Below are 13070 nucleotides of genomic sequence, written 5' to 3'. Positions count from 1 at the left end.
CGTTTTCATGGCAGACTCAATACGGGGTGGTTTGCCAGTGCCTTCCCCAGTCATTACTGTTTACCCCCCAGCAAGCTGGGTACTCATTTTACCGACCTCGGAAGGATGGAAGGCTGAGTGAACCTTGAGCCGGCTGCTGGGATCGAACTCCCAGCCTTATGGGCAAAGCTTTCAGACAGCTGCCTTACCACTCTGCGCCACAAGAGGCTCTGAGCCTCAGGGGATGGCGGGATAAAAATATAATTAATCAATTAATGTGGTAGGGCATAGCTCAAGAAGAGTTCAGGATGCTCAGTGTGATTTCAATGGACTTATATAGTTCCTTTTTTTTTACCTTACATTTGTTCTTCAGATATCTGAAATAGCTGTTCTTGTTATAGTAAGCTTTGCCAGCCAGTCTCAGTTCACTCCAACCTTTAGCCTCTCTGATGGCTGATCTACTTTAGAGGTCTGTCCTTCCCTTGAATATTTCATTTTTATTCCTTAGCTCTTCTTGAAGTTCTCTGTTCATCCAAATAGGCTTCTTCGATCCCTTACCATGTTTCCATCTTGCTGGAACTTACTTAGAACCTACGATACTCACTGAATAAAGATATAATAGCATCTCACTTGGGGGAAGGCGTGATGGTATAGTACAAGCTTGTCAAATCCTTGCTAAGCAAGGTCAGAACTTGGAACAGAGATCACCAAGGAAGACTTTGCAGAGGAAGGAACAACTTCTAACTTGCCTCAGAAGCCCCTAGCAGTAGTAACCATAAGTCTGTTGAAACTTAACAGCACTTACGTACACATATATCATCTCACCAGAGGTTCACAAGGCCATCCTTAGGTGTAAAGAATCTTTTGAACTGACTGAAATTCAGCCAAATATGAAGTTACCTGTATATGGCAAATTTATTTCTTGAAGTATATAAAAAGGTAAAATGAGTACCCAGCTTGCTGGGGGGTAAACGGTAATGACTGGGGAAGGCACTGGCAAACCACCTCGTATTGAGTCTGCCAAGAAAACGCTAGAGGGCGTCACCCCAAGGGTCAGACATGACTCAGTGCTTGCACTGGGGATACCTTTACCTTTATATAAAAAGGAACCCAAGCAGGTCAAATCTGTGTCTGAAGACTCCATACATTCTTTTTTGAAAGTCACAAGAAATACCACTAGCTCATTGTGGAAATACACTAGAACAAGACTAGCAATACATAACAAGTATCATGCATCTGAACTGATCCATAACATTCTACACATAATTATCTGAACAGTGGGCTTTTTAAAATATATATTTTAGAGACTCCATTGTCTCTTTTTTTCTTCCTGAGTCTCCTCTTCAAGAGTAAGACAAATTGTTTCTGGTTGCATAAATCTTGGCATGTGACCTGACATGATATGATTTGAAATGCAATGTATTTCTGCAAACAAAGTCCTAATGGAAATAATGCTTTAAACACTTAACATTTCAAAAGGTTTTAAAAAAAACTGTTAAAACCGTTTCCTTCGAAGTAAGCAGGAATTGACAGCCATATGAATTATTATAATCGTTATGTGACATTTTAGAAAAAGGGGTAGTCTACGTCAGTGGTCCCCAGCCCCCAGTCCGGAGGCCGGGACCGGTCCGGAGATCAGTTGGTACTGGGCCACAGCTCCTCCTCGTCCTCCTGCCTGGCTGCTGCCTCGGGGACTGCCCTTCTACTTTGCCGCCAGCTCACCTTTTGTGCTCTCCAGCAACTGCCATGGCTGGGGCTCCCCCTCAGCATGGCACTGCACAGTTGCTGCTGGCAGCACCCCCCAGTGAGCAGCAGGAAGTCAGGGGAGCCGGCGGGAAAGCAAGTGAAGCAGGGGCTCAGGCGGTGGTGGTGACGTCCCTTGGCAAAAGACTACCCCCCCCCCCGGGCCTCAGTAGAATTGTCAAGCGTTGACTAGTCCCCAGTGATTAAAAGGTTGGGGACCACTGGTCTAAGTAACTTCTGTGGTTTATTGTCTGAAGAAAATGGCTATTTGTATTTCCTTATACAGGAACAGTTCTAAAGATCATCTGTACACCGCCCGTGGCGCCGCGGGCGCCACGGACTAAATAAAAGAGTAAGCCCTTGGAAGGCGGGCTGTGTCCGGGATGAGGAAGGGTGCCGATTGGCCCCTTCCCCCAGACAGACTATTGGAGGGACCAATCGGCAGGCGCGAAGCCTCCAATTCCTTGCCGGAGCAACTGCGAGCCTTGGCTGGTGGCCTGACGCCTCGGGAGGCGCGAAGCGCCTCCCGAGGGGTCAGGCCGCTGGCAAGGGAGCACCTGCCAGCCGCGCGTAGCGCGGCTGGCGGGTGCTCCCTGCCCGGCGGCCTGACGCGGCCGGAGGCGCAAAGCGCCTCCCGCCGCGTCAGGCCGCCGGCTACTGAGTCCCTGGCAGCCGCACGCTGGCCGGGCGCTGGGGGCTCCCTGGGCGGCGGCCTGACGCGGCGAGAGGCGCTTCGCGCCTCTCGCCGCGTCAGGCCGCCGCCCAGGGAGCCCCCAGCGCCCCGGCCAGCGTGCGGCTGCCGGGGACTCCCGTCCGTTCTTCCCACGGACCTCCTAAAATGGCAGCCGCCGCTGCCAGCCAGCCGCCGACGATGCAAATAAGCCGCCAGCCAGCCGCTGCCGCCGCCAGCCAGCCCTCGCCGCCGCCAGCCAGCCCCCGCTGCCACAGAAAATGGCCGCCGCCGCCAGCCAGCCGCTGCCCCCGCAAGCCAGCCCTCGCCGCCGCAAGCCACTCACCGATGCCGCCGAAAATGGCCGCCGCCGCAAGCCAGCCGCTGCCCCCGCCAGCCAGCCGCCGCCGCAGCCAGCAAGCCAGCCGCTGACGACGACAATGGCCGAAAATGGCCGAAAAGATCCCCCGCCGCTGCCGTCAGCCAGCCGCTGACGCCGAAAATGGCCGCCGCCGAACATCGCCGACCTCCGCAAATGGCCGCCGCCGCCTCCAGCTAGCCGCCGCCGCCGCCTCCACCCAGCCCAGGATGCCCCGCTGCCGCCGCTGCCGCCCACCAGCCCTCAATGACGCCTCCGGTAAGATTCGCTCCTTTTCTGCTTGCTGCCCTTTCTGCTTGCTACCCTTCCCTACCCATTCTAGCGCCCATTGTATTGGAATTACAATGGGCTCTTTTCCTAGTCAACCATAGTTGTGATAGGCTAGAATAAAGAGTGGTTAGAATCTTCAAAAATCTGTTGCTTCCACAGGGAAAGAACAGGTTGAGATCACATAAAGCATCAGGGCTGGCTGTTACCAACTAGATGATGCTTTCCATAAACTGCATGAAATGTATAGAAATTAAGTAGCCAAAACATTAATAATATTGATTAACTAGCTCCAGTGACCCCTATTTTTAATATTATTCCTGGAGACTGGAAAATTGGGGGAAGATACGGGAGGGATTTTGGCTAGCTTAATTGGGGATGAGATTACTATTATTATTATTAATATTATTTATTAATTATCCGCCACTCCCAAGTGGCTCGTGGTGGGTTACAACAGTCTGAATAAATCCCATTAAAACCCCAGACGTAAAAGTACATAGATCCATAATCACAAACCAAAGAAAGATATGGCAGAAAAAACAATTCAAAACACTATCAATTCTCCCCACTATAAATCTCATAGAGGGAGGTGGGAAGAGAGGGAAGATGGAACCCACAGCCACCATACACACTGCTCTATCTTGGAAGGGGGGCCATACAGATCTTCCTTGGTGCACTAGCCTCAACCATAGACGTGGTGGAAGAGCTCTGTTTTGCAGGCCCTGCGGAATGCTGGAAGCTCCCACAGGGCCTGCAGCTCCTCCAGAAGCTCATTCCACCAGTTAGGGTCCAGGAACAAAAAGGCCCAGGCCCTAATCAAGGCCAGACGCACTTCCCTGGGACCAGGAATGACCAGCAAATTCGTGCTCATAGAGCGTAAGGCACTGCAGGGGGGGGGGCATAGAGCGATAGGCGGTCCCTCAGATATGCAGGAATTGTGTGGTTTTATGTATTTTAATCTGTATAGTATTTTTAACTGTTGTTAGCCACCATGACCTGGCAGACCAGGAGTGATAGCCTATAAGTTTAATTAATACATTTTAAATATATAAATATTATTTTTATTTATTTATTAGGCATATTACATAGTTCTCCACTCCATTTTCATTATGAATTCAGATGATGAAGCAATCTCTCAATTTGAAGCCACCTATCAAATTTTGCAGGCATGGGCTTAGCACTATATATCTGTCAGTATGGTCAAAGCAAATGGTACAAAGTCAGTTGTAATGACAAAGTGAAGTTTAAGATTACAGAAGTGCTAATTACCAAGCAGAAAAAACTATGACCTGTAGAATAAGGATTTGTTACGTCATCAAGATCAAATGTGGAGGCTTTATAGGACAAGTTAGTAGAAAGCAAAGACGGCAGTTACCAAAGGCAACGAAGCATTTACTGTGATATGCTCTACTACTGCAGGGAATAACTGTTTGAAATAAATGGCCAACAAGGTCTGAAAAAATCAAACCCCGTTAAACCTGTCACACTGACAGCACCATTGACCACAAAATGACGAAGAAAAGAAGAGTTGGGTTTTATACCCTGCTTTTCACTAACAGAAGGAGTTTCAAAGTGGCTTACAATTGCCTTCCCTTCCTCTCCCCACAAAAGAAACCCTGTGAAGTAGGTGGGGCTGAGAGAGCTGACAGGATTGCTTTGTGAGAACAACTCTAATAGGCCTGTGACTAGGCCAAGGTCATTCACCTGGCTGCAGGTAGAAGAGCAAAGAATTAAACGCAGCTTGCCAGAATAGAAATCACTGCTCTTAACCACTACATCAAGCTGGCTTTATAAATAAATAGTGGTTTACATCTAATCTTGCCTAATTTCTTTGGCTCTAGGAATCACAGCCAGATTTCAGAAACCAGACTCATTTTTCAGTGTTTCATATTTTAATGATGAATTTTTCTAACAATTCCTAACAACAAAGAAGAATGTGCTATCAAGCTGAACCAACTCATGGCAACCTCTTTCACAGTGTATTCCAGGCATGAGATGGTTTGCTACTGTCCTCTACCATGTGGCAACTCCAGTCTTCCCATCCAACTACTGACTACGGCCAACAATACTTAGCTTCCAAACCCTGATGGGCTTGGCCCAAACTGGGCTAGTCAGGCTGCTTTCTAACACAAAATCTAATCTTAATATCTCTTTAGTTTTTTTAACTTTTATTAAAGCTATGACAAAACTGTTGTAGTATAGAAATAACTATAGAGTCTAATCCCGATTTATGTGATCACAATTCCTCGTAATTCCATTATTGTTTTTAAAAATTGCATTTAATTGAATCAGTATAGAAAGCAACAGGTTCAGAAATGAATAAATCTAGCACCACTGAAAATAAAATAAAATTTGCATATATAAACAAGCAATTACAAGAACTTCATAAATATTTATTTTTATATCAGACAACAAAATATTCTGAAGCATAATGGTCAATTTTTGGTTGCATTGAGTGCTTCCCCATTACCTAAATATAGCCTTTTTGGTGGTTTCTTTGTTCACTAGTGAAAACCTGTCTAGATCCAACCTTCCATGCTTCCACTGAGAATTGCCAAAAGATGTAGACATGTAATCTGTTTCTTCCATTAATGGGCTAAGAACCTATTTTTACCAGCAAGCCTGTCAGTGATCAGCACAGAAATTTGAATATGTATATTGCAGTAAATTCCAGTTTGCCCTAAGCTATTCTCAACTTTCACTCCATCAAAAAATTAATAATAATAAGCACTAATTTTAAAGTAAGATATATACTCCTGAGATGGGCTGGATTTGATGTTACGTTCCTTTGATTTGAATGGGATTAACTCCCCAATCAAGCATTACTGCCCAAGCGAACCTCATTTCAAATCACCATCACTAGCCTATACATTTTTTTACAAAATACAGACCAAGAATATGAACAACTTAAATCCCTGTAAGTAGAATAGTAACTGACATTTCATTTCAGAAATATGTGACCATAGGTGTTTTTTATTTTGTAAAACTCCCATATATTTTGAACAGATTTTCAAGCAATAGGCATAAATTTCAGAATGGTCTGACACTCAAGTATATAGTGAACATAATTTTTCCTTTGTCTGTTGGCTCTTACTACAATTTTTGCATAGACTCAGCATTTTTTTTAAAGTCATGTTTTAGCTTCTATTTGGAATTTGTGTAGGGTTCTTTTTATTAGCTCATTCATGGAATCTGAGTAATAGACACGAAATAAGCTATTCAGTTGGTTCTGCAGCATTCTGTATGTATTGTCAAGTTTCACACTGCTAATTTCCTAACAAGCTCAGTTTGTTTTCAAATGCCCTCAGGCTAGCTTTTTAAGTCCAAACATAAGCCATGCAAGAAAAAAAATCACTATGCACCAGGAAATTTTAAATACACACTACAATCCCCACCCCAGGACAATCCCAACAGATTTAATGGTCTTTGCTTCTAAATTATAACAAAACAAGATACAGCTATTTGTGTGCATATTTTAAAATTCTCTGCCAGTGGTGTAATACATTTGTAATTAGGGTGTGTAAAGTTTGCAAGAGAACACCTGACCAATTAATCATGAGTGCATTCTTAGATCTCCTCTGTGAATTCCAGTGGTGCACGCTTATCTTGCACATTGTGAGCATAAATACATTTCAATTAGTTTGCTTTGAAAAAAGAGGCCACCCATTATACTTCAAGAATTCCAGCAGTTTTTCACTATATGTAGAGCTGCCACATTTATGAGTAAAATGGCCCTACAGGCAGCTGACAAGCACTACTTTGGAAGTTGGATATAAATTGTATAGACATTTTGCAATGATTGAAAAGACACCTCAGAAAGTTACAAATAGAAATTATTACTTTCAGCACTTAGTATTTCTACCAGTAACCCCCCCCCCAAACCCTGAGCTTCTTAAAGAATTAGCAAATTTTCAATTAATTCAAATTACAACTACAGGTATGATGCTATGGTATACAGTGAAGATTTTGCTTTGGTATCATCTAAAGAATTCTTACAGGAAGTTCTAATGGTTCACATATGGAGGCTCCCCCACAAGCAAGATTTTCCAATACATCACAATTCAACAGTAGATGAATTTGCTTCTTTACAGCCAAATTTGTTGCCTCTATGCAGATGAATGGGATAACAGTGTAAAAGATTCAGCATCCAGGTGTTCATCCACACACACACATGCAGAGCTATCTGGAATCATATAGGTTACCTAAAACTTACTCCCATATCCACATACTGTCACTGTAAAAAGTGGTAACAATAACTGCCTTACAATATGGATATTGAAAGAAACTTCCTGAGTATGGGCATTTGGAGAGTTTATTTACCTATGGAAAACCTACTAAACATTTACCGACAGGAGACACGTGGAATTTCTTGCATGGGTTCTGCTGAAATGTGTATACCAGAACTGCTTTTTAAAAATACATTTTGTACAACTACCATTTATTTCAATGGAAAAACCATTAAAGGATACCTTGTGATTTCTTCCCAGTGGAGCAGCCATTACATAGGTTAGAAAGAACAATAATCTTTTTAAAACCATGGTTTTAATAGTTTGAGCAATTAATCAAATTTTATTATGAACTACTTTGTGAAACTATGCTCAATTATTGTAGGTACTTGATTATCTATGTAACTAAGCTAATCATCAACCTCATGGTTAAAAAACATGAAAAATATTATTTAATACATTGACATATCCTTAACATACTTGCTCTTCAAGTAACTCCCACTGAAATGAATTAGGTGCACTTCTCAGTAAGCATGGTGAGAATCGCCCTAGAGGTATTGCTTAAATATTTACGTATTTACATTTAATTTTAAATGTGTATTATAAAGACCATCCCCAGTAATTAGTTTTGCTTGAGCGCTTCAATATTCACAATAGTGAAAGTTAGTTTGATATTTTTAAAAGCTTAACTTAAGCTTTATATCTTTTTAAACATGTCTATAAAGCTACATGAAGGCATAAGAGCACTGTAGTGAGAATAAAATTATTAAATATCTAGTTAAAAAAACATCACTTTGTTGATTGAACATATGTTTTTAACAACAGTTGCAAAACAAAAGGAGAGATTTTAAAAGGGGTTTCCTCCATTTATATTCAAAATACTGAAAAGAGGCACAAAACCATACTCAGACCCTAAATAACATTTTATTATAAGTTGCTATGGTAGTTTAATTTAAACAGAAAGGACCTACTCCCACAGACCAAAGAACCCTATTGAAAAATTAATTGTCATCATAAGAGCCATAATCATCTTTTTAAAAGTACTCCACCATAGAATTATAGAAGTGGAAAATAGTACTGATCTAAAACTGACTTCTAGACTTGGAAAGCTTTTATTGTCAATATATAATAATTATATTTGAACAGTGCTGGTGCTAAACGGTGTAACTTGTCTACAGAAACATGACTCCTGTATTTATTTATTTCCAAAACTACTCACAACTGTTTCTCAAGGCCACAAGCATTTTTCTTGTAAAAATCCTCTCAGCCTTGTATTACAAGTCTCATTTGTACACTTAAATAAAATGTTCTCACCTCCTAGGGTTAGCTTTAAAGCTTAACAAAGCAAAACAAAAATAGGGACCAAAAAAGAGAGATTTATGTCACTGACAGATCTATTAGCCCTTATCTACTGTCAGTGCTCAAATTGTGATGTTTCAAAAGTTCTCCCTTTTTTAAAGGCCTACTTTAAACTAATCACTAAACATTGCAAGTCAGGCTGGAGCAGTAATTTCTAATCACTTTTAAAAATTACACCTTTTAAAAAAGAATTCTACCACTACATTAACTAAGAAAACACTGAGCAAAACACCTATCTCTATCAGATAGTCTGGTAATGACACATAAGATTGTAAGATTTATATTATTAAACATGAATTTCATAGTTCTTCCAGAACACACAATCCTGAATGCAAAACTCCTTAAAGGTATATACAAAGAACTGTATTTCTTTCTCAAAGGGTAGGGAAACTGCCCTTACATGTCCAAGATCCTCCTATCACCCTCCTGCATGAAATATTATTTTAAAAAATGCACACACCCCTGCAGTTCAAAGGTTAAATAAGTGAAATTGTTTGGCTAGTGCCTTATGAGTGGATGATAATGTAAGCAAGTGCTCTGTTCTAAAGGAAGCTCACCTTTTGAGCGGCTTTTGAGGGACTCTTGTTTTTGCTCCCCTTGGGTCTTCCCCTTGGTCTTTTAGGAGATGGCTCTCCAGCTGGTTCCTAAAGAGAGACAGGAAAAAAGCACAACATGCTATTGTGGCAAAGATCCTAAGAGTACACTACCACACTTAACATCCACAAAACCCATCTACGTCAATGAGTGGCCTATATTTAATGCTGAAAGGAAATAAAGAATATTAAAAATAACCGATAAGGGTATCTATTAACAAATCTGGCCCTTCATTACATCCTTTGCCAAGTTTTACATCCTGACACTAAAGAAGCATCCTTCCAAGCAAGTTTTTATATAATTCCGATTATTCAGAATTTAGCTAAAATGCATCCATTTACTTCGTATTTGTAATTATATAAGAGGTTAAACAAAATACTTTGATAAAATAGAAAATAGGTATCCTTCTGACATTACAAAGGAAATTTGCCATGGTCTGTTGTTCTCATTTTACTTCCATTTTGTCTACCCTAATGGAATTTTATATATCTTGTGTGGGTGGGGAGGGTGTAGTCTATAGCATATCCTGGCAAGATGAAAAACAATGTAAAAGGTGTCTGGGATTCAAACTCCTTCAACTGTACAAGAGCAGCAATTGTTTTAGCTACTCCACCATGGCTTCTCTGTTTGATACTAAATAAAAGAGTCTTTCAAATAGATATGATTAACTTTTCAGATTTCAAGTATTTATTCAGTGAATCATATGTACTAAGGGGGGGGGGAATTCCACATCCAGTTCCAAAAGCTGAACATTTCATTTAAAGGAAATTGACTAATTAAATACTGTTTGTTAATTGTTTGGAGACTGGTAAACTCTGGGGGGTGGACAGGAAACTTAATTTACGCAATAACTTTACAACAGCAACAATGTTATATACTGATGGGGGAGGACTGAGTTTCTATGCAGTCCCTTGAAACTCTCCTCCATGGTTGAAACAAACAGGACAACCCCCCCCCCACTATTTTTTGCAAAAACAAGTTGATTTGGGCTGAACTGGAAAAGATTATTTGAAGCAAGAAGTACTGTGATCGCGATAGCTCAACAAAGATAATACAGCAGAGAGGCGGGAGACTTCAAAACTCGAGTTTCCCAAAGGTATTTGATTGCACATCGGCTGTGGGGGGAGGAGGTTTGGGGGCAGGGACTCAGTGTGCTCACCCTCCCCTCGACCTAAACACCAAGGGACCCTTTCAAAGGTGTTTTGCATTTCGGGATTCAGACCGGTTTGTTGGTCATCTGATTTGCTCTGAATGAATGAAATTTAAAAAAAACAACCGCGGAAGTAGGCAATCCTTCGCTAGTAGTGATCGCTACTTCCGAGGAAATGAGAATCACTGCCAAAAAAATACAAAAAGCCCTCCAGTCTGCAGCTTACCTATGCAGGTTCTGCCGCGCTGCAAATGCAAACATAATTGGTTGCATCCGCAGACAAAAAAAAAAAGCCCTAAGGGAGGAGGGGAGTAAAGAACACCCCTGGTCCCCCCGCTGGCCTGTTTACTTTGAAAAAGTACAAAGCATTTCTGGATCTCACACTGCCATGTGAAGCGAAAGATCCCATTAGACCGAATGACCAGCGAGTAAACACCAGTTCCAGGGATATGCTAAAGGGGGGGGGGGGGGCAGGAGGCGACTAACTCCGCTCGCAGCCCCCAAACCATCCCCTCGCCGAAGGCTAGCCCCAGTTTCCAGATAAGGGGCTGACCAGTTATACAAGATGCAGTGCCGGCGTGCCGCCGACAATGGAGACTCTTCTGAGCGTGCAACCGGGGAGTTTGTTTGGGACCCGAATGGGGGGATGGTGGCAATGGTAAGGAACAAGGCGGCAGCAGCCTCGGAGAGACCAGCTTCACTCTCTCTCTCACACACACGAGAGATTGAGACATAGCAAGGGCAGCCCCGGGTCCCAGTCTTTCTCTCTCTATCATGCACACACACACGCATTTAAAATCTCCTCGAACTGTTCCAGCAAGCGCTGGTTGGTGGGATCGGAGTCTGCTCCTCGTTCCTCGGTGAAACAAACCTTTGTCCTGGCAACACAATAGCGAAAGGGCAAGGGAAGTTTGCGCCTTTTAAAAAGAAACAAACGGGCGCGCAGCCGCCGCGCCCCCCCCCCCCCCCGCACAGAGTTCCCTCCGCCTGCCAATAGGGATCTCTCTGCTCAGACCTTATCACACACACACACCCCCGACTGTCCGCAGCAGGCCAGTAGAACCCCCCCCCCATCCCTCCCTCCCCCCCGGTCCGCCGACGGTACAGCCCCAGGTCCAGGCACGACATGCATCTACGGATCTGCACACCGCCACGCTACCAATGCCCAGCTCCGCGGCGTGTTTGCAAGACAAAAACAAAAACCCGCGTGCACGTGCACGGCCAACCGCCACGGATCTGTGTCTGTTCTTAGCTTTTCGCGGGGCTACTGACTTGTGGCTGCTTCCTGGGTCTGCCTCGTCCCCTCTTCGGCGGGGTTGCAGGTTGCTCCTGGGCAGCCGTGGAAGACGTCGATGGCTGGCCGGCTCCTTCCCCTCGGGTGCTCATCGTGCGTGCTCGCTGGGACCTCAGCCTCCCCACTGGCGCTCTCGCTGGCTTTCCCCTCCGCAAGGCACCTTGGAAGAAACGGAGGCAGTGGGAAGGGAGCTGTTTCCGAAAGCGGTCCTGTAGCCTTGCTGCCCCCAGCTAGCCAGCCAGCAGCAGCGCAACCAGCACCGCCACGCCGGACGTCCTGGTGCTGCCAAAAGCAGAAGAGAAAGGGGGGGAGGAGGCGGCGAGGGTAGTGGTGGTTGGTGCTGATGATGGTGCTGGTGGCCGCCGCTGGAGAGGAGGAGGAGGCGGGGGGGAGTTCCTCTTTCACAATTTAGTACCAGGACGGTAGAGCATTGGACGGGGGGGGGGGGAGGAGGAATAATGGGGAAGGGGGCTCTGGAAATGCGAGGAGAGGGCTGGGTGGGCGGGAGACGCTCTTCTGTTCAGGAATGGGAAGCAAGTAGTGGCGGGGGCGCGAGAGTGCTCGGTGGCCTTTCGGTGGGCTCAGCAAGGCTAATTGAAGACAAGAGACATTGAGAAGACGACGACGAGCCCACGTGTCTCTAAGGCGCGCCGAGGAGATGCAAGGCGCCGCAGCAGCAAGAGCGAGAAGGGGGTGGGTGGGTAAAAAAATGAAAGCGGAGGGACTGGAGAACGGACTTTCCCGCCAGCCCTGGGAGTCTGCGATACTTGAATGAGCTGCCCTCTGTTCGAGCTAGAAACAGAGAGCTTCCTGCCCACACTATCAACTGCGAAAAGTTTTGACGGGGAGGGGGCGCCTTTACCGTGGGTGGGGAAAAATGGGCGGGCGTTGGGCGAAAGGGAGGGGGAGGCCACCTCAAGGAGGAGGCAGGGGGAGAACCCCTCAGCAATCGGCGACTGGCCTTGGACCAAATAAAATATCAGAAACAGCGGCGAGGGAAGCATGCCGCCAGAAACACTGGCTGCTGGTCACGTGGCCGCATCTTGTTTGCGCCCGTCGTCGGTTAGTTAGCTAGTCCCTGTCAAAGCTGAGGTACACTGCTGCATTGGAAATAACCCCAAACGCGGGAAAGCAGCAGGTATTCCTGAGTGAGAGCTTACTTCCTCAGGTGCATGAAGAATACATCTCTAACCAGATTGACTTCATGCATCTGAAGAAGTGACAATTCAAGACAAATTATGCTGGAATAGATTTTGTTAATCCGTAAAGTGCCAGGACACAACTGTTTCTAGTCCAGCAATCTGAAAAGTCAACAAGGTATATGCAGACCAGAATGATTAAAAGAACAAGGCTGCCTGTGAAAATATTCTTACCTCTGCAGTCCTTATGTACTCATGGAATAACAGTGT

At 44.6% G+C, this 13070-nt stretch overlaps 1 protein-coding gene across 4 annotated transcripts in view; it reads right to left on the bottom strand.

Moving 5' to 3' along the window:
* Positions 1–12115, bottom strand: part of HMGA2 (high mobility group AT-hook 2) — a 178756-nt gene extending 166641 nt beyond the window's left edge. Inside the window, exons 1-2 of one of the 4 annotated variants that reach the window (XR_013231205.1) lie at positions 11640–12115; positions 9181–9267 (exon numbers count right to left, since the gene is read on the bottom strand). Coding sequence is in view for 3 of the 4 variants with exons in the window: in XM_077338718.1 (XP_077194833.1) it covers positions 9181–9267; positions 11640–11753 (201 nt within the window). In the remaining variant the exon portion in view is untranslated. The remainder of the gene's footprint in view (positions 1–9180; positions 9268–11639) is intronic. The other 3 variants (XM_077338718.1, XM_077338719.1, XM_077338720.1) reach the window with 3 other exon arrangements.
* Between the last annotated feature and the right edge of the window lie 955 nt (positions 12116–13070).

This window comes from Paroedura picta, chromosome 5 (genome assembly GCF_049243985.1).
Source record: "Paroedura picta isolate Pp20150507F chromosome 5, Ppicta_v3.0, whole genome shotgun sequence".
Classification (NCBI taxonomy): Eukaryota; Metazoa; Chordata; class Lepidosauria; order Squamata; family Gekkonidae; genus Paroedura; species Paroedura picta.
This window is presented reverse-complemented; position numbering and strand designations above follow the sequence as displayed.